The 20,363-nt window shown below is 39.4% G+C and overlaps 2 protein-coding genes across 4 annotated transcripts; both read left to right on the forward strand.

The window, feature by feature from the left end:
- Positions 1-47: 47 nt before the first annotated feature.
- Positions 48-11,344, forward strand: RB195_017350 (uncharacterized protein; the record flags this gene model as incomplete). Of its 2 annotated transcripts, XM_064184308.1 has the most annotated exons (27): positions 48-105; positions 393-490; positions 1,026-1,176; positions 1,776-1,865; positions 2,274-2,398; positions 2,665-2,759; positions 2,814-2,946; positions 3,012-3,161; positions 3,363-3,482; positions 3,539-3,640; positions 3,704-3,817; positions 3,868-3,957; positions 4,829-4,934; positions 5,398-5,534; positions 6,307-6,408; positions 6,464-6,585; positions 6,653-6,754; positions 7,070-7,175; positions 7,301-7,417; positions 8,189-8,316; positions 8,380-8,575; positions 8,632-8,796; positions 8,962-9,084; positions 10,257-10,339; positions 10,395-10,486; positions 10,556-10,702; positions 11,289-11,344. In XM_064184308.1, 27 exons carry the CDS (start codon positions 48-50, stop codon positions 11,342-11,344), a joined length of 3,108 nt encoding a protein of 1,035 aa, XP_064040188.1. The 2 variants fall into 2 exon arrangements, with proteins under 2 accessions (XP_064040188.1, XP_064040189.1); XM_064184307.1 differs by lacking the exon at positions 48-105 and having other exon boundaries at positions 401-490.
- A 1,084-nt stretch (positions 11,345-12,428) lies between these two features.
- On the forward strand, positions 12,429-19,445 carry RB195_017351 (uncharacterized protein; the record flags this gene model as incomplete). 2 transcript variants are annotated; one of them, XM_064184310.1, is made up of 13 exons in its annotated part: positions 12,429-12,455; positions 12,513-12,596; positions 13,264-13,353; positions 13,414-13,497; positions 13,734-13,860; positions 14,450-14,582; positions 14,652-14,834; positions 15,503-15,667; positions 15,732-15,852; positions 16,094-16,201; positions 16,288-16,364; positions 19,152-19,245; positions 19,314-19,445. In XM_064184310.1, the coding sequence occupies 13 exons, from the start codon at positions 12,429-12,431 to the stop codon at positions 19,443-19,445; spliced, it is 1,425 nt and encodes a 474-aa protein (XP_064040190.1). The 2 variants fall into 2 exon arrangements, with proteins under 2 accessions (XP_064040190.1, XP_064040191.1); XM_064184309.1 differs by lacking the exons at positions 19,152-19,245; positions 19,314-19,445 and having other exon boundaries at positions 16,288-16,368.
- Between the last annotated feature and the right edge of the window lie 918 nt (positions 19,446-20,363).

The raw sequence follows: 20,363 nt of genomic DNA on the forward strand, positions 1-20,363 counted from the left end.
TATTTTTTCAGGCAGCTCTTTTGTATCAAAGTCTTTGAAATGTACTCATGAATAGCGATATTTTCAGGCTAAGGAGGGGGTCAGCAACTCGTCGGAGTCCTGTAGGTAGGTAGCTAAATAACGGTCAATAATAGTGTGCAATAGTGCGTGCATATGTCCCACCCAGGGATGACATTAAGGTGCATTTCCTCGAATTTATTGGCTTTTTGAATGTTACTTCAGTCTTCTGTTATGTGTTCCTAATGAAAAAAGTGTTGTTCCTGGGTATTTTTTTCTGATTTACTTAGTTTTGTGGCGACCTCCTAATGGATTTTGTCGAAACCCTAAGAAAATCGTGTTTTCTGTCCGTTTCTGCTTACCTAAGTGGTTCATCACCTGTTGCTGTTTTGAAGGGAGGTCGATGTCCGGAAATGAAAATACAGAAGCGATGGAGATCGACGAGCTCCGCTTAAAGAACAACAGCTTCGGAATCATCGACGCACAAGATGCAGTGAGTAGCTCTTTTTGTGCTTTTTTTAATGGAAGGAAAGAGTAAGAAGAGAACTACGTTTTCATTTGGAATTTCCAGAACCATCCTTTTTCAGTGGTTTTGTATTCTCTTCAAAAGATTTCAGGTTCCAGCGTGTAGCTACTTTTTCTTAGGTTAAGGCTTATTGCATAGTGTGTAGTTTCTCTGTGATATTCTCTCTTAGTCTCCTTTTACTAGTAAAATTGAATCAGCCAATCATCTTGGTTTTTTTTTTCATTTGAGAGCTAACTGTTATGAAGCGATTTCTTGTTTTTTTTTTTCTAAAAATGCGGATAGTGTTCGTGTGACGACCGAAAGATGGAAGACATCCTTTGCCTTTCCGTTCTGGGGTTCTACCACATAATGTTCATACTTCAAATTATTTTGAAGTATAAAGCCAACATTTTTTTTGTTTGAAATCTCTTGAGCGCATCTTTGATGGCTGTTACTGGTAGTTCCAGTACATATCCATTATTCAACATTATTTACTTACCACCAACAAAATCTTAACTTCAAGGAGGCCGCCCAGTTCAAATCAGAGCGTGTGCGAAGCCTTGTATTACGCGTTCTTGGCGTCGGTGAGAACCTAGCTCCAGAGTTCGCTCTCCAAACAGCATTAGTTTCTGAATGTGGCACGAGACTTGCTGAGACAGATTTGCTGGATCCAGGCAAGTATTTTTCACTCGAAACTCGAATTAGTTTTGTTCGTAAAAATGTCCCAACTAATTCCTTTGTTAGATCATGGTGTTATCTGTGATTTCCTTCCATCAAATGTTTTTATTTGCGCGCAAAGACTGTCTTTACAAATCTGTGCAACAAGCGACAAACATAAGTACAAAGTCGCACATTTCGCTACCATGTCGCCGCATTAGGACCACTATCACTGTTAAGCTATGAACAGCTAAATTAAATTACATGAATTACAACAGTATTGTCGCTGACTTTACTAGAATCACCTTCAAGGTAATCCCATTTGAATGCATTGATAATATATAAATTGATGTAAATATAAACAATCCTGTTATGTTCGCAACACGACCGTAACCGCTAATAAACTTACACCAAGCCATTCTCTTTTTAGGTGCATCTTTGCAGCTGTATCGATTCACACAGATTAGATCTCTTTTTATGTACAAAACTTTACAATTCGTTTCAAATTCGCCTTATCATTGTCTGCAGATTTCAATTAACGATCAATTCCTTGTGTTCTGGTCTTCAATGTTCAAGTGTAGTTCTACTGACTCTAAGCTATTTCAACTGTTTACAGAGGCCTATAGAAGTTCCATTCATGACTTGATATTTCTACTCGTTTCGTCTATTGCGTCTACATCTGACGTTGCTATGGAGGTGGATGCAGGTGGAGTCGTTTTTCTTCTTTGTTTTTTTTTTCTTGAGAGGTGCGCAAAGCGCAAAGGCTTCAGCAGAGATGGGCTTGTTGTTACAAGTGATCTCTTTCGAACTTGTGCAGTCATCCCGAACATCAAGTGCTGCGACCAGTCGTTCACGTAAATTAGGATGATGAGTGCTTTCACCAGAAAATATTCGGACTCATTTCTGAGGTTCAACATAAGCACAAAGAATCGAAATATTACTTTTTTGTGGTAGAAATCGGGGATCTTCTACCTTGAAGAAGACATTCTGAATAGAATCACTTCCATTCGTTCACTCACTTTTTGAATTCGAGTTCTACTTCACTACTTGCTTCCTTAATTCGAAAATATACTTTAAAAAGAGAAGTAGGGCGCTTTCAAAATGTTACTTTCAGAGGACTCCCTCGGGTCTATTCTTGTCGTCCCAGAGCTGGACAAAATTCAAAGTACTAAAGAGTCAATGGCTTTGCACTACTTGATGTCGACGTATAGCCGTTTGAATTCTGAAAGCCGCAATGAGGTTTTTCTTTCCTATTTGTTTGTTGTTGTCAAGAGTGTATTTTACTCGAAAACAGTGAGTGCGAGAAGAGACATATAACAAGAGACATTTTTCACTTTGGTAAGAGAAGTGTGTAAAAGCTTTACTTTATCACATATTTGGCTACAGTTACTACTGCGTTTGGTGCTTTTCTGTGCATTTTTTCTTTTATTCTCTCAAGAACTCGAGAGATCCTTTATTGTCATTGAGTGTTGCTGCATTTCTTGTGTATCTTTTGTCCTTTTCAGTTCTTTCAAGATTACGAGAAACAGATGTGCTTAGATCTTCGTGAACTGGTATTATCGAATGTCGTTATTTTACTTCGCGGGTACTGCGAGCCTTTGTGAGTGATTTTTCATTTTAAACTCAAGCGCATTTATAAACTTATCGTTTTCAGCATGTCTGGGAAGTTGGCGCGTTCCTCGCTCGTTCGTCTACTTTACTCTAACCTCGTTTCGAATGTTTTTCTTAGCGATATCATTGCGCATTGTACAAATACTGAACTTTCAGACGAAAATGCTTTGTCTGAGGTAGGACTTTCTCAACATACCTACCTTATGTACCGGTCTCTCACTGTTTAATTGTGGTTTTTAAGGTTTTCAATCCAATCCTCAGTCAACAGAGAGATTCGATGGTATTCCAACACATGATGAAAAATCGCGATGATTGCGTGCATCTGTTGTTCCGGGCCGTCATCCAGCTGCTCTCTATTCGAATCGATGGAAAGCGGCCTATCTGTGATTTGGTGAGGGATTATACCGGAAATGGTTCGGCATAAACATAACAGTGTAATGTTATAAATAAGGCACATATTTTTCCAAAATTTCGAGACAACATAAAGTGTAGCAGTCAAGGAGGCGTTCTTTAAATTGCTAGCACCCTTTTTAGGTCTCTGCTTCTTAAAAAGATGAGTTTTTTGTATGCATTAATCATCAGTTAAGTTCAGATGATAAACCGTCCCGACTTCTTGCCTGAGCTAGTCACAGGTGTCACTGGCCGCGAAATCGCTCACCTCTCCTACCTCGGTCCTTTCATTGGTTACGGGATTCCTTGTGACGAATTTGTTGTGAGTTGTGCTAAATATTTCCTTCATAGTGGTATTGTTTACTAAATGTCTTTAAGACTCCCATCGCTAGCAAATTCTTCGGTGAAAATGAAACCCCCAAGGCTGAAGCACTTAATATGATGTACGAAAGTTACAGAAGAAGATTTGAGACTACACGAGTGAGTAATCATTTTAACGCCGATAGTTTTGGATTCACTATATATGTTGGCAAATCTTTTCAGTCTCTGATGCATCAGATTGTCCATCAACTTGTGGCCAACCCATCCTCACGTAGTCGTTGTTTGGACTACTTCTCTACTGTTATCAAACACAACGAAAAGAGGGCGCAGATGAGGGTACTGATAGAGAACTTGTTTGGACAATTAGAAAACGAATACATTTTGAGGCTGATTTTGCTACACTTGCATCACATACTTTTGTTGTGAACCTGATGTGCGTGTTATTCGAACTATCATCGAAGATTGATCTATCAAAGGTCAGTTTCATATTAAACCCTTACATATGGTAACCAGCTCTAACGCTTAAGACAACGAAAAAAGTGAATATTCATGCTGTTTCAGTTCGAATGTTCTTTTGTCTTGAAACCTCGGCATATTCTGTCTGTGTTTTCTTATAGTGTGCCTGCGAGGTTTTTAGATGGAACCTTTATTTGCCTGACGTTTCGTCTTTTTCGCCGTCTTCAGAGGCCTAAATAGAGGATGACTGGAGCAATGCTACGTTTATCCCGTCAAGTGCCACACTACCCTGGGTCAGGGCTTCGATAATTGTTCAGGGTAGTGAAAACAGAAACCCTCTACATTGAAAATGGTCTTACGTTTTGCTCCACCGGATGTGGCGCGGCTGGTTGCACGCAATTTTCACTCAGTGTACCAGCGAATGAGTATTACTGCGTGTAGATCACCAGCGACGAGATAGACGATATAGTGGCAAGAACTCATTGCCACTTGTACCGCTCTGTGACCTATAACCGCCTGATATTCTGTGTGTAGATCAAATCATCTATATCGTCGCTGATGATCTACACGCAGTAATACTCATTCGCTGGTACACTGAGTGAAAAGTGCGTGCAACCAGCCGCGCCACATCCGGTGGAGCAAAACGTAAGACCATTTTCAATGTAGAGGGTTTCTCTTTTCGCTACCCTGAACGATTATCGAAACAATGACTCAGGGTAGTGTGACATTTGACGGGATAAACGTAGCATTGCTCCAGTCATCCTCTATTTAGGCCTCTGAAGACGGCGAAAAAGCCGAAACGTCAGGCAAATAAAGGTTCCATCTAAAAACCTCGCAGGCACACTATAAGAAAACACAGACAGAATATGCTGTTTCAGTTTATTTATTCAGGTGAATCCAATGTATCCGTTCCAATCGAATAGTCGAGTGGATATTGTTGAAAAAACAAGACTGAAGATGGATCTTCAAGGTGCAAAGGAGTTTGCCGAGAAGTGTCGTACGTTGTCAATTATTGCTCTCTGTCGAGTTTTTGGACGACAAATCATTTCCACTTGAACACGTAAAAAATAGGTGACCTCTTCTTCATTGGACTGGTCCAGCAGCAACCTATCACAGCTATGAACTATGCCTTATGACTCTTTAGCTTGTTCAAAAATAACCTAGTCTTGTTATCCTTTGAGTCAAACATAGGACTGAGGCGCACGTATAAAATTGTGTAATACAAAGCTACAGAGGAAGAAAATAAAATTTCAAATCCTTTCTCCGAAATAGGGCAAATTTTGCCATAACTAACATAATTGTAATTGCTATATTACTTACATTTTTGAGCTATGTAAATTGTGAGAAGCGGTTTGAAATGATGGTTTGAGTTTTCGATCGCTAGTAACAGTAGCAGCGATATCACCGCAACAAGGGATGATCTCTTTTGAAATGCTGATCTGCTAAACTTACTTTTTCAGCAACTGGAGCTGATGATAAATTCACCACGGAATGCTTTTTCCTGACGATGCAGTGTGAAAACATTTGCCTTCAGCCAGGAGTAAACCGTCTGAGAAGTCTAAGAAGACATATTGCAGACATCCGAGACCAGATACGAGTACGCTTATTTTTTTAAGTTTTGGTACACCTAATAGATTTTCTATATGATAACGCACAAATATAGTCCAAACATATCTTGGGCTGAAAAGACCTTTTTTGTAGGTTTCACGAGTGAAATACAGTGACGGGTTGAAGATGAGTAAAGGTTCCCTCTTTGCTTAACACTGCTTACTTTTTGAAATAACTAATAATAACTTTTAGAAATTATTATTAATTATTTCAAAAAGGGTGAGTGCGGCACAGTTGATTATAGGTCCATTGTAGCCACAGGGTCGATGGTTAACTGATATGGATTGATACGCTAGCGACTTTATCCTTTTATCCTTTATTTTTTTTAAATAATAGGTAACAGGCAAGTCTTCGATACGTTCAGTACATATCTTGGAAGAAAAAATACTCATGCGAAAATGAATGTCGTACTTCAATCCAAGTTAATGTTTACGAACTAAACCTTCCAGTTAAGTTCCCCGCCAAAAAATCTACTCTTTTGGTTATCGCATTACGTCGGTTAGATCAGTAGAACTGTATTCGGCTCACCCTCGAAGCACACCTAAGGATTTGAAGCATGTCATTCCCGCCACTCGCATAGTTTGTTATCTTAGCTGGTAGTTAGCTTCTTATCGAGGAATCCGTCTGGAAATATAACTTTTATGTTTTTGTTTGAACAAGCATCTATACAACATTCCTGTAAAAGCACTTTTCTTTCTACTTTTTTTTTACAATTTTATTATGGTTTTGACTACGTAACCATCAATACTGCGATATTTTAGGAGCTTCAAGAGCAACTAAGCAGAGTGCCCGACGGCATGTTTGCAGAACATGAGAAGAACAGAATAAACCAAAAGATCAAACACAGGGCTGAGCAGAAATTGGTGAATGTGGGATAGCTTCACATGGATACTTATTAATTGTTATTTCAATCTTCAGTCTTTCACGCATACTGCAATGTGCTATGAATGCATGCTGTCCGATCCGTCTTTCATCAGTTTGGCATTGGACTTCTCTAGCAAACAACTGCAGCTGCTGCTCAACGCCATCACACCAAATTTGTTAGAAATTCGCCCATTTTTGCTTAGCGTTTAGTTTTAAATGGAGTTTTTGAGCGAAAATGTTTAGCCGTTATGAGAGTGAGTTGCCTGCTGCTGCACCGGCTCTTTTTGCTGCTTATCCGGAATTCTATCTTGAGGATGTGCTTGATTTGGTGACATTTGCGTTGAAGTAAGTTGACATACCAAGTTTTTTTCTTGTCTGGTGGTGCGTTAATCACTCTTACTGTCATATCTGTTGCAGTAAAAAACCTAAAACTTGTATAGGTATACCTCCATTGTGTTGGTTACATCTTTACCGATCATCTTGATCTCCTTTTGTTCCTCATTTAGTTACGCTTCAGTTGAATATCTAGGATTATCATTTCTATGGAGTTTAAACCAGTATTCTATAAAAAGTATAGTAGCTATGAGCGTGATTTTATTTGAAGTATTGGTGCCACTTTCAACCGATCGATGCGCTCAATGTGCTGCCTTTTTTCTGCAGGCAAACGGCTCCGCTTCTGGTTGGGCGAAACAACGAATGGCCAAATCATTTGCTCGTGTTCATATGCTGCACCCACTACTTCAACAATCCTTTCCTTGCTGCAAAGGTAAATAAGGCATCTTGCATCGTTTACTAGAACATTCCTCCGTTATGGATTCGTTAACAAGTGCTCAAAGCATCAAATGATTTTTGAGAGTGATTTCTTTTCTTTTTAAATTCTCAGCGATTTAGGTGGTGGAGGTTGTAATGATGCTAACGCCTGCAGTTATGCCAGCTGCTCAGAATCTCTGGTACCAAGTAATCAACAGTCCGATGGCTATGGAGAAGCTGTTTCCTAGTCTTGTGAAGGTGAGTTTTGCAAATATTGTTACTAACTGTCAATTTTAATAGCTGAATTTAGAAGATGATTTATTTCAGTGGGGAAACTGTTTATCGATTTCCTAGTCGGGGACTTAAGTCAAAACCTTTCAAATGATGCAATAATGCCTACAGCTTTCCTACTAGCTGAGAATTTTTTTTTAACAGCCATAAGAAATAAAGTCTAGCTCGACCTAATCTATTTCAACCTGTGCCGAAGGATTGTCCGCAGCTTCTTCGCCTCTCGCCATTACAAAGGATGTTTTCATTTATTGTATTTTATATGACACTTAGTATACCATAAAAATACTCTGCAATAATACTCTATAGAACTATCAAACAAATTTATAAATGGTTGTATGGTCTCGATAAGATAATTGACAAGATCAAGGTGAAGGTAACAGTGAATGGTCGAACAAACAACAATGGTTGAATTATTGTGGGACACCAATGAAAATTGATAACAAAAGCATTACAACAATTCACTACTAGTAACAGTCAAAAAAGTAGCAGTGAGCGTTAGAAAGAAGTGAAAACTCTGCCCAACTATCCGTGTGCGAGGAAGTAAGTTGACATATCAAGTTTTTTCTTGTCTGGAGAGGAGCTAATCACTCTTACCATCATATCCATCATCATATCTATCTACAAATAAAAAAAAACAATTGAAAATTAGTGCTGGAAAAATATCATTTCTCTATTAGATGGCTAAGTTTGACCTTTCTTTGTAATTTTCGAACGTTTCATTCTCAACAACCTTTTCAGTTCTACTCGGATGCTGAAGCAGGGACGGATTTCTACGAAAAATTCAGCATCAGACGTAACATTCAAGTGATATTCCAGTGCCTTTGGAATGAGACTTACTACAGATCCATTATGATCCAATTGGCTCGGTGAACAATTCTCAACTTCTACTTTCTCAATCTTTCTTATTATTTACCAAAAGGCTTTTTTAGAGCATGTGGGCCGGAATTCATAAGATTCATTAACATGGTGATTAACGATGCGACTTTCCTACTAGATGAGAGTTTGGCGGCTTTGAAGAAGATTCACGACGTGGAACTGCTAATGTCGAACAAAGATGAGTGGGCAGCGCTTGGAAGAGAGGAACAGCAACAGAAGGAAGGGATTCTAGAGGATGCTAAGAGACAGGTTCGAACCCTGCGTAACCCTTTTTTCCTTCAAAAATTCACATGCTAACTGCTCAGGTCCGGTCGTGGTTGATCTATGCTAAAGATACACTAGAACTGCTTGGATATTTGACTCGAGATGCACCGCAACCTTTCGCTCAAAATGTACTTGGTGATAGACTGGCTTCGATGTTGAATCACAACATAGCGCAGCTATGTGGGAGAAAGTGCATGGAATTAAAGGCGAGATAAACAATTCATTGTTCTCCAGACAAATTACAACAAGCTACAACTCAAGATGTGCTGTCAGAATCCACCTCATAGATCCTTTCACGAGATGAAAATGTCCAAATAAATTTCCCCAAATAAAGAGACCATTGACCAAAGGACTAGTTTCCATTTATTTAGGTCCGTGACGCTGCAGAACGCTTTCAGTGGGAGCCACGAAAACTTGTTGGTCAAGTGGTCGACGTTTACTTGAACTTAGCAGCATTCTCAGATACTTTCGCGGAATTTATTGCTCATGATGAGGTTTGTGAAGAGACTGTTTTAAATATTTCACCGACTTGAGTTCTGTTAATGTCTTTCTGGAATCTCGTTGTTTCCTCTGTTACCTGGCCCTTTCAGAAAGTTCGATGCACTCATCTTACCCTAAAATCCCATAGACAAGTCCACCCATGGATAAGTCTGTTTGAAAAAATGAGCGCTGTCAGTAAATTGTTTAACTTAGTTGTTTTGGTTGTTATGTTTTGCATATAATTTTAAAAAATTGGTTAAAAAAGCGTTGTGAAGCAAAAAAAAATTAAAAAACAACTAAGTTAAACACTTTACTGATGGCGATGGCAACAACGAAAACAAACACAAAACAAAAAATGTAACAGAAAAAGCATGTCTCTTTCACGCAGAAAGGAGGGAGGACTTATCTGTGGGATGTTAGGGTGCATTATGAAGTACAAAACATTATGAAGTTACAGTGCAAAAGTACATCTAATGAGAACAGTGTTTTTTTTGGATTTGTATTGAGATGTATGCATAACTGGGAACCAAAAAGCGACCATATCATGTGGATATTTTTGATATTTGCTCGTGAGCAATAAGTTTTTTTGAAGTAACGTAGAGGATGTGTTCATTCCTTCCTTCCTCATTCATAGCCCCGTGCTCTTGTAAGCGACGTTATTTGCAGCCAGCTGAGCATGCGTATATGCAACTTATCCCTATTATTCATGTGGTTGTGTAGCCGTTTCTCGATTTCATATAATACCTTGGAGTGGTTAACCGTACCTGCTTGGAAAATTTTTGTGACGTTATAAAAACATCAACAAAAGGCAGAACCAACTGACGTTTAACCAGTTTACGAACCGACATCAAACTTGCACTATCCTGTCTGCCTGTCTTCTGACGTATTGTTTTTATTGCAGTAAGATATTGTACTTCGTCGCTTAGCACTTTGTTCCGGAAATATTTTCCGAGAGGGGGAACGTCTTCAGCATGAAATTACTTTAGAAAAATTGAAACTCTTGGAATCTTGATCTATGTGAGAACAAACTGACATTATTAGCGTAGTAGCACTAATAATAAGTTTTAGAGATTGACTAAGCATGTGAAATTGAAGAACACGTGAAGTAGGTAAAATGCCTTTAAAGTGGCGCTTAAGTAGTCATATTGTATCATAGTACCTGAACCATGAGTCCTGTTTGTTGCAGAGGTCCTACACGCCTCAGATGATGAACGACGTTATCCGACGTCTTGTCAGCAATAACATAGTTCCTATTAGTCAGATTGAAAGGTTTGTTCTCATCAATTCGACCGTTTGCCTCTCCGGTTTATTGTTTTTTTTTAAGGTTTCGCGCTCTAGCAGAGAAGGTGGAAACTCTTTATAATAACAAGGCAGCACAAGAAATGGAATTGGAAGACGCACCGGAAGAGTTCAAAGGTGAGAAACATATTTTTATGCTTCCTTCATGAACCACCAGAAAAATTTTCATGGGTATTTATACTATAGATCCTGTTATGGCTACATTGATGGAAGATCCTGTACGTCTGCCCTCCGGTCACATCATGGATCGCAAGCATATCATGCGTCATTTACTCAGCAGTCAAACGAATCCATTCAATCGTGCGCCACTAACTGAAGACGAACTTGAACCTGGTGAGTCTAATTGCACCTAAAAATGGTCAAAGACAAAATCAAAATTGGAGATCTACTTAGACTGCTTCAAAAAAAGCCGGCAAGATTGGGTTGCAATGAAATTGATTTGTTTATATGTGAATTTTCGTGAGTGAATATTCGAGCGCGAATTCGCACGTTTTTTTTGTCTATCTCTTATATGCATGACCTCTATTTTAAATTTTAATGGGGTTGATGAGGCTAATTGTGATTCTTTTTCTTTACATCTTGAGACATTTATAATTTCATTGAGAAACATTCGTCTTTTTTTTTTGCTGTTGTCATCGAGAACCTATTACAATGAAAATGATTCGGAATGATTGACTTCTCTGTCTAGAAATTGGAACTTTTCTATTCTATGTCAATAAAAAATTCGAAGTTCCGCCAATACATTGTACTTTGTGCGGTAATTTTCTTCATGGTTTTCGCATTGTGAGAACACTTGCATTGTACACACGATATAAAGTGCGACAGAAAAGTGCAAGACTTTTTCACATGCAACATCACATCGCACCCGTTGCAAAAGTGCATGTGTTTGCTCGCCGCGTATCGATCACTGTTATTTCAGTTCCGGAACTGCGACAGCGTATTCGTGACTGGGTGAAGGAGAAACTCGGCAAGTGACGCGGAGCGCTCATTCTTCCCATTTACCCTATTTCTTTTCTTGTATGTCGAGGTTGATATTGCTATGTAATCCTTACAGTGTGAATTCTGTACATTTATTCTCATTTGTCATTCGTGATGCTCTGGCTTCCTGCAGGTTCTGCCATTTCTCCAACATCTGTCTGTCAGAGCGTAACATTTCACTGCTTTCTTCCTCGGTCTTTTATATGCTCTACCTTTAGTAGCCGCTGCCGGTTAGATTAGTAATAATGTGTTGCATTATTGGTCAATATTAAGCTTTTTTTGCTTTTCTCGTGCTCGTATCTATTTTTCCTCATTGGTTCTCTTTGCAAATCCCCATTATCAACATTTTGTACAAAACGAGGGTCATTAGAGTGCAGCTACGTGGAAACCGTTTGGGTCAGTAGGCGTGTTACTGCGGGGTGCGGTTTAGGTCTCAGAAAATTGCGCAATTTTGCGAAAATGATACTATCTCTACCAAACTGTTGGACAACATGTTTTGTGTACATTTGTACAACCTCAAGAGAATTTGACCGTGATTCCTCTAGCTTCCAAAAGTACGAGCAGTTTTCTATTCTTAGTTTTTCATACTTTGTAGGATTACTTCCGAATGCTTAGCAGCTTTACGGGCTTTGGGAAGGAATCTAGTTTGAAGTGCTTTACGTTGTCATGGCATCCGAGAAAATTGCAATCTTTTTCGCAAAATTGTGATGCCACGCCCCCAATGTTTAGGTTTTGTGAAATATTTGTAGTCTTTTTAATCTATGGCATTTTCAGGTATGTGCTAGTCTGTTCAAGTCAAGCGCATACAGTGTTTATACTCGTTAGCAATAGGCATGTCAGATATAATCAGAACAGTATAAAATTGTATTTATCTTCCACTTGTATAAACTTCTTATTTAACAACCGCCTTCTTGTTAATCAAAAATCGTTCATCTCGCTGGTATTTCATTCAATTTTTAGATGAATGCATAGATTATCGTTAGCGCTGCGCTCGTTGCGCTTGTTACCAAAAAGGCACCTTGACCTAGCCGATTTATTTCTTTATATTAGGAACAGGTTTCGTGCCTCTGTAGTTTCGAGAATGGCGTTGCTAGTTAAGTCGTTCAAGGTAAGTTGATCGTGTGTCTTGCTATAATAGCTTTTTCCATACTGTAAAATCGTTCAGGCTCCAGCCCCTATCCTCACGGGTGCGATCGTTGCCTCTCAACGACGAATGGCCAGTAGCAAAGATGGGACTTTCCATACCAAGGTATTTCTTTCTATTATAATCTTTAAGAGTTGTGCCAAGGTAATTCCACTGAAGTTTCTTAGATCTTTTTACTTCTTCCTTTGTTTTCCTCCGTTTCTCATCCAGAGTTTTATATTTAGATTGAAATTGATATCTTGCATTAACTGATATTTCTGCACAGTTTATTTATTTAGAACTACTGTAATGGGTGAGACAAAATAAACAACAAGTTTGCATCCCATGCATTTTTTTTTAAAGTGATACGTTATTGGTGTTTAAAAGTAGCATTTATAAAGAAAAGAGGATGAAGAAATAAAGAAAAGAACACAGGTATCCTAAGAGAAAACCAAATATGTACTGCTATTAGTAATAAACGCTTGTTCTAGGATAGTTGTGAAGGAAGTAAGCTCATAAGCGATTGCAAGGTCATGCAAACTTGTAAACTTTATTTCTTTTTCCCTTTCAAAATAATGGAAAACTAAGCAAATCAATTTCGTAGCATCAGCAAGACTTATATAAGTAGGCTCAGATTATATCTAATAGGTATTGGAAACTTAGAAACTTCTAACAAGGAAGGATGCCAATAGGAAAACAAGTGGGGAGGGGAAATGGCTTGTCAATAGAAAGGTTTGCCACCAATGGTGAAAACGTCACTGAGCGAATACAAAAAAAGTACTTCTTTTTCCAGGCTTTCAAACTGCATAGACTTGATAAGGGTCCGAGCGAAAGTGTGACTCTGAATCGCGATGATGCATTGGACTACTACAGAAAGATGCAGGTTACAACCTTGATTTTTTCTTTCTCTTAAGAGCGGCATTGTCATATATGATATTTTCAGCTGATACGCCGTATGGAATCTGCAGCCGGAAATCTATACAAAGAAAAGAAAATCCGTGGTTTCTGCCATCTTTATTCTGGACAGGTAGAGACGTACTGCAAACTTTACTTGTTCATCATGTTATTGGTTGAAATCAATGTCAGTGAATCCATCCAACTGTCATGATTATTAGTCTTAATCTTACTTTTCTTTATTTTTCATTTATTTCATGTATGAACGAACCTTAAGATTCGAACATTATCATGTGATTATAGCATTTTGTAATTTTATCTAACTAAGATATCACAAGTGAACAATGATGAATATCTACCTAATCTTAGGAAGCCTGTGCTGTTGGTATGCGGGCTGCTATGACTGAAGGTGATGCCGTGATAACTGCATACCGCTGTCATGGTTGGACGCTTCTCCAGGGTGCTACTGTAGCGGAAGTCCTGTCTGAGCTAACCGGTAAGCTAACAGGATATCCCCTATCCATTCAGTGGAACGGATTTGAAAGGCTTAACGCAGGCATAAATCGTTAATGAGATGTTATCAGCGCATAATGGGTTACACGAGCGTCAATCTAGATCCGTAGCCGATGGCGTAAGCAAGCCTGATGCGTTTTGTATAAGATGTGGCTTCATATCGGGCGTGAAATCAAAATCGGCGTTACAAGCGGAGATTTATATCATATTGGTAAATGCGACAACTGGATTGTTAAAGCATCATTAATCTTGAAAACTTTTACCTGTCAAAAATCGTTCGGAGATCTTTTTCTAATTAATCACGTGGATTTTAATGTTGGCTTATCGGAGCCGACTTTGTTTAGAATTGGCACCTATTGACATTCTGTAGCTAAGATATCAAGATCAGCTATTTGCTGCTGTAAATAAACGAAAAGTAAATAACTAGATTTCGATAAGCTGACGTAACTAGTTTAAATTACCACTTGAAATGTGAACAATTTCCCTCGTGTACAACTCCTTGCACTCATAAGTGATTAGAATGCATTGTCTTGGATTTAGCCGACATAGCACTGATTCATGATCAATTATAGGACGAATAACGGGGAACGTTCATGGTAAAGGTGGTTCTATGCATATGTATCAGAAGGACTTTTACGGTGGTAACGGAATAGTGGGTGCTCAACAACCGATTGGTACTGGAATCGCTTTTGCTATGAAGTACAGGTAATGTTTGATTCTTTTTGTGATTTTTTCCCTTATTTTTCCAACCATGAAACGCTTAACTTATTCTAGGAAACAAAAAAATGTGTGCCTGACACTGTATGGTGACGGTGCTGCTAACCAAGGTCAGTTTTATGAATCGGCGAACATGGCTACGCTTTGGAACCTGCCAGTGCTGTACGTCTGCGAGAACAACGGATTTGGAATGGGAACTCAAGCTGAGAGGTCATCTGCATCGACAGATTATTACACCAGGTGAGGTGTTCTTTTTTTCAAATCGACTTCATGCTGCAAGTGATTCCAACCTTTCCTTCATTTTGAAAAATTTCATTTCTTTTCTGAGAAATCTTGAATTTCTACATTATCTTTATCTATTTGTATATATTCTGTATTTCTATATACTCGGGTTTCTGAAGTCTTCACTTTCCTTCCGGATGTTATCTTGAAGTTCAGAATTGCAGCTGGATATTACACCCCTTGTCATTGTTTTTCATTAAGAGGCTAATTGTTCTACCGGTACTTCATTGTACAAGAACTGTAACGCAATAGCTCCAGTGCACTCCAATTTGGATGCACTTAGTAAATACGAAAGATGAGTTACTTTCTAGTCTTCACTTCAGGAAAAAGTGGGTTATGGTCCAGGTGAAAACTGTACAAAAATTTCGTGAGAAATGAAATCTGAAAATGATGAAGATTTATGTGGAATTCTGGATTGAAGTTACACACTAGGTGCTAGAATTAACTCACATGTGGAAAGCTAGATGGTTTTTGTGTAGTTTCTGTCTCAAATCGGATTTGAACAATTCTATTTAGCAATATTCGTCAGTTTCTGGTTTTTCTGTCTTATTTGATAATAAATGTTATAAAACATATCGTGCCTATATGTGGATGTAGTTTTTTTTCCTTAATAAAAATTTTTATAGGGGTGACTATGTTCCTGGAGTATGGGTCGATGGTATGGATGTGCTAGCAGTTCGTGAGGCTGTACGTTGGGGAAAAGAATACTGCAACTCTGGAAAAGGGCCGTTAGTGCTGGAGATGGCCACCTACAGATATTCTGGCCATTCGATGTCTGATCCTGGCACCAGGTAAGACTTTGTCGTCCCACCTTTTACTTCTAGGTAAGTCCAGCTTGAACGAGTTTTCTTCAAGCTACCGTACTCGCGAAGAGATTCAAGAGGTGCGAAAGACTCGTGATCCTATTACTGGTTTCAAAGATCGTATCATTACATCTGGCCTCGCGACTGAAGATGATCTCAAGGCAATCGATAAGGTGAATTTTATTCTCCGAATATGTATGGTATACCCTTGAACTCTCGAAGTTTTTCTCCGAATATTTGATTATTTGGGATTATTCTATGTTTTATTTTGTTAAATTTTGTGGACCTCTCTTTCGCGAGACAGCCAATTTTCGGTCCTAGACACAAAGACATTTTTTCTACATTCCAGTGGAACAGTGTACGTAGTTTCATCGCTATGTACCGTTTCAATTTGAACAGATTCTCTTGTTTTAGGATGTGCGCAAAGAAGTAGACGAAGCTGTTAAAGTTGCTAACACTGCAGAATTGATGCCAGCGGAAGGAGTGTACACTGATCTTTACCATAATTGTGAACCGCAGCAGGTGAGCTTCCCTCACGTTTGTGTTCTTTTTTAAACATTTAGTGTCCGATTTTAATTTCCTTGTAAACATTATTTTCTCTCATTCAGATTCGTGGTTCTACCATTGACGTTACGCATACTCAAAAATTCATCCACTCTGCGGATCTTATGAAATCTCTCAATAAGTGAAGAACTTATCTGCTGATCCTGCAATATTTTCCGATTTGCTTAGTTCATAGTCTAGTTACTACCAGCTCTAGTGATTGATGAACGGTGTCGAGTGACCTTTTGAATTAGCTCTCTGTTTTCTTTCCTTTTAACGTTAATGTTAAAGTGCTACCAAACATCTCTGGCGCGGTTGTTAGCTGTGTTGAGTACTTGGTGGTTTAGTGTTAATTATTTCGTTAAAAATTAGATTGTTGTTTATGGTTTAGTTAATAAAGTAGAGGTAAAGTTTCACTTGTTTTCTTTTAATTCTGCATTGCTTTGTTACTTCCGTCTGCTTTTTACTGTTGTAGTTAAAGGTAAAAAAAAGTAGTCGATCTTTAGAGACGTGCTTTCTCTTTTGTTTTGCACAGCAGTGTTCGAACATGTTATCTCCTTTGGAATAGCATATTTAGAATAATACTGTAAGAGGAAAGTACCGACATTTTGTACATCAAATTCGAATAATTGGTTTTTGCATAGGAGCCTTGTAAACTTTACTATGTATGACTACGCGGAGTGCGTAGTTTGCATTTGTATAACTAAATGACTTCGATATGTATCGATCGATGCGAGATACAGTGAAAATCGTCGGCGGCATCTCAGCAAAAATTGCTTGGCTGAATAGTCTACTGATTTCGCTCACCTATATATCCAGGTGGCCGCTTCTGACAAGTTTTTTTTTGTAGTTAGTCCATTTTCTTACCTTCAATTCTGTAGGAATTATTTTGTTACCATTGAGACTCGCACTTATGCTTGTCCAGAAGACTGCAGCGCGTTCGGGTGAGATGACATAGAGATCAAGAGAAGCACGAGTTAGGGAGAAAAGTTACGTGATCTGATGAACACACGTCGTAGTTACACTGGTAGATGCAGGAAGCTGCCTTTTTTTCACTTCTCATGTGTTCCGATGAGTCCAGGTGTTTGCTCTAGTAGACGCTCGCTCAGGTCCTCATCGACTCAAACCACACGATTTCGTACGCAAGCATTCATGTGGTATTACACTTGTGTCAGAAAGACCTGAAGTTAAGGGCAGTTACGCAAGCGGCCACGCTGAAGGTAGTGCTGTGGAGCGTAGCAGTAGGGATCTACAGGGGATCCTCGCTAGCATTGCTCATCGTTGCATTGCGAGTGAGGTTAGCGATAGACGTGCTCCGATCCCAAGCACTAGTCAACTGTTTTCACCAGACTGCACACCGTGGATTTTCTTTGTCTGAGCAGTAAGTTCCGGAGACTGTGCCTAAATGCGCACCTTTTAGGAATGTTCTCTCATTTGCTCATCGCTAGTAACAGGGCGCTGAAGGATTGTACATTCGTGCACACTTACCATCACAACCCAGGCAGAAGCAATAGGAAACGATGTCTTAACCTTTATTTTGGCCGATGTGTGCGTCAGACCCTAGGAACCTTCACCATATTGGATTTCGAGGGTTGCGTACATAAATCTTGTCAGGTGCCCGTAAGCGAACATCCAGCTGCTCCGCGTCGATGTCATTCGATGCTTTTCCTTACTGAGAGGAGTTTTTTTTTGCACAATTTGTTTGCTCGCGGCCTCTGTGCGACGGTAAAAATGGCGGTCGCAGTACAGTGCAATCCTAGGATCGACTTTACCTAGCCCTAATCCTTTACCTCATCGTAGGCGCACCAAGGTTTACGAGCAGTTGATGGACGTGTGGTCTGGCCAATAAATCCTACTTTATCGCAGTTACGTATAAGGCTGTCCGCAGAGTTCACAGCCGCGCTGGCAGCCTAAGTGCTTGCGTATTTCTTAACTGCATGAAGGTGATCGCGAGCGTATCATTACGAGGCCACGAATGGTTGAATTTGAGCTCGTTTGCGAACACTTTCGCGGGAGTTCCTCTTCAGCTGCGACGGATAATGGTGGTTCAACGTTAGGTAGTGCTGTTCGATGATGAGAATAAAAATTTGTCGGATAATAACGACATGAATTGCGTAAGCGCTTGCGCTGAGGCTCGCTCTAGTTCCATTCAGTCTGTAGAAATTAGTAAGGGTACCACCGTGCAATTTCGAGCGCAACGCTCGTGCAATTGCATCAAGGTTCAGGTCTTCTCTACCCTATTGTAACTAAGTTTTTCTTTTACCCGACCCAATCGCTACGCCTGAGACGTGCATGGCTAGTGATCTGTAACCCTGTCAACCTAAGTGCGGAATTATGTAAACCACTGTGAACTAGCGCAGATCCCCGTGATGGATTTCTGGGAAGACCTACACTATAAAGTTGAGGTGTAGGTGTAGTCAGGTGAAAACAAGATGAAGTTCGATCCAGTTACGTAAGCGGCTGCGGTCGAAGTAGCGCAGTAGAGATATCGGATCGTAGCGAGACAGGACGATCCCGCGAACTGCAGTGATGAGTGGAGCTAGTAAGGGTCCCTCTTCAATCCTAATCGCTACGCTCCACCGCACCGCTTCGAGCTCACCCGCTTACGCAACTGCACCGCGATTCATGTCGTTTTCACTCGACAATGTATAGTCATTGGGAATGTAGCCAGAGGACTTGTTCCACACATAGCATTTTCTCCTATCTTAGAACGAAGTCACACTTGGTTTTTTTTATTTATGCGGGGAAGTGCTGTAGAATCTGGGATGACATTGTCTTGAGACAACCACATAAGTGCAGTAGTATATTTTGTATGTTTCTGAACACTGTGAGATGAATTAAGATTTTCCTTTTTATAAGTTCTTGGAGCCTCATGTGGTGGTCCAGTGCGTATACTACTAATGCAGCCGATGCTGCTCTAATGCTTCAGATTTTTGTTACCATTGCTCAAGAAACCAGTGATGGATTGCAAGAAAGAAAAACCAATAGGAGAACTTCGAGGACGGCATAGGTATGAAGTGGACGTAAGTTTTCAGCCCGAAGCTGTCTTTTTCTTTTTTTTTCATAAATCCGGTCGTACTTTCTTGTTTAGCTCCTGCTTTGCTTCACATGCCTCATTGGTGTCCATATAACTGAGGACAGCTGTACAGTGGAAGAAATTCACGTAGGCCAGTCTTCCTGCAAGCTATCATTTTTGGATACCGCCCACGCGTTTTTGACATAAGGTAGGGCGGAGTTTCGTATAAATGGGTGATGGGGAGATAAGATGAGGAGCAGCTGGTACGTTGAATGGCTGTTTAATATGCAATATTCCTGATCATTCACCTACCGTACTGTTGTTTTGATTTTCTGTAGCTCATTGCTCTATGTATAGTGACTTTGTATAAATTTTCTACAGGAGTAAGATATTCTGTTAGTTTTTGGGCGCACCATATTTGTTGCCGTCCTTCTAGTTGGGAATGAACATCCCTTTGTTGAGATCAATGAATGTAGAGTTTTCAATCACATGGTGACATCAATCTAATATAGTTTATTCACTTTCTTTAAACCTTAAGCTTGACACAAGTTGTATTAGAATAAAAGCTGATAATTTAATTTTTTTTTACACCTTATTGCAACAATTGTTTGAAGTATGGACCACATTTTCTCAATGACCTCAAATTTTACTTCCTTGTTTTGCCCTCTGTCAGCGCAGCGAGCGTGTAACTAATCGCGTTTTTTTTTTTCAAAATCAACTGTTCTCTACTAAATATTGAAGATATCTTTCCGAAGGAGGCAACAACAATGTCATATCGTAGAGAGCGCACATACACTTTTTTTGTAGTAACTATTGCATTTTTTCTCTCGGTTTTTGTTACTCGATTATGTGGCACGTTTCTCTTGTAAATTAGAAAATTTTTGTGGAATTAGTGTCGTACTTTTTTGAAACGGTTCATGCTGAGCTTGGATTTACGCGTAATCCATAGAGGCCATAGCTCACACTTTAATTAAAATATTAAGAACTAATGCAGTTGCGTTATTCAATTGCGGCGATGAAAATGCGCGAAAAGCGAGCAGCAAGGATCGTTGAATAAACTAGATTACGGTTAGTAGCGTTGATTTAACTAGCTATCTAAGAAATCCATCAAGAAAAGCCAGATCT

The sequence above is a fragment of the Necator americanus genome, chromosome II (genome assembly GCF_031761385.1).
Source record: "Necator americanus strain Aroian chromosome II, whole genome shotgun sequence".
NCBI lineage: Eukaryota > Metazoa > Nematoda > Chromadorea > Rhabditida > Ancylostomatidae > Necator > Necator americanus.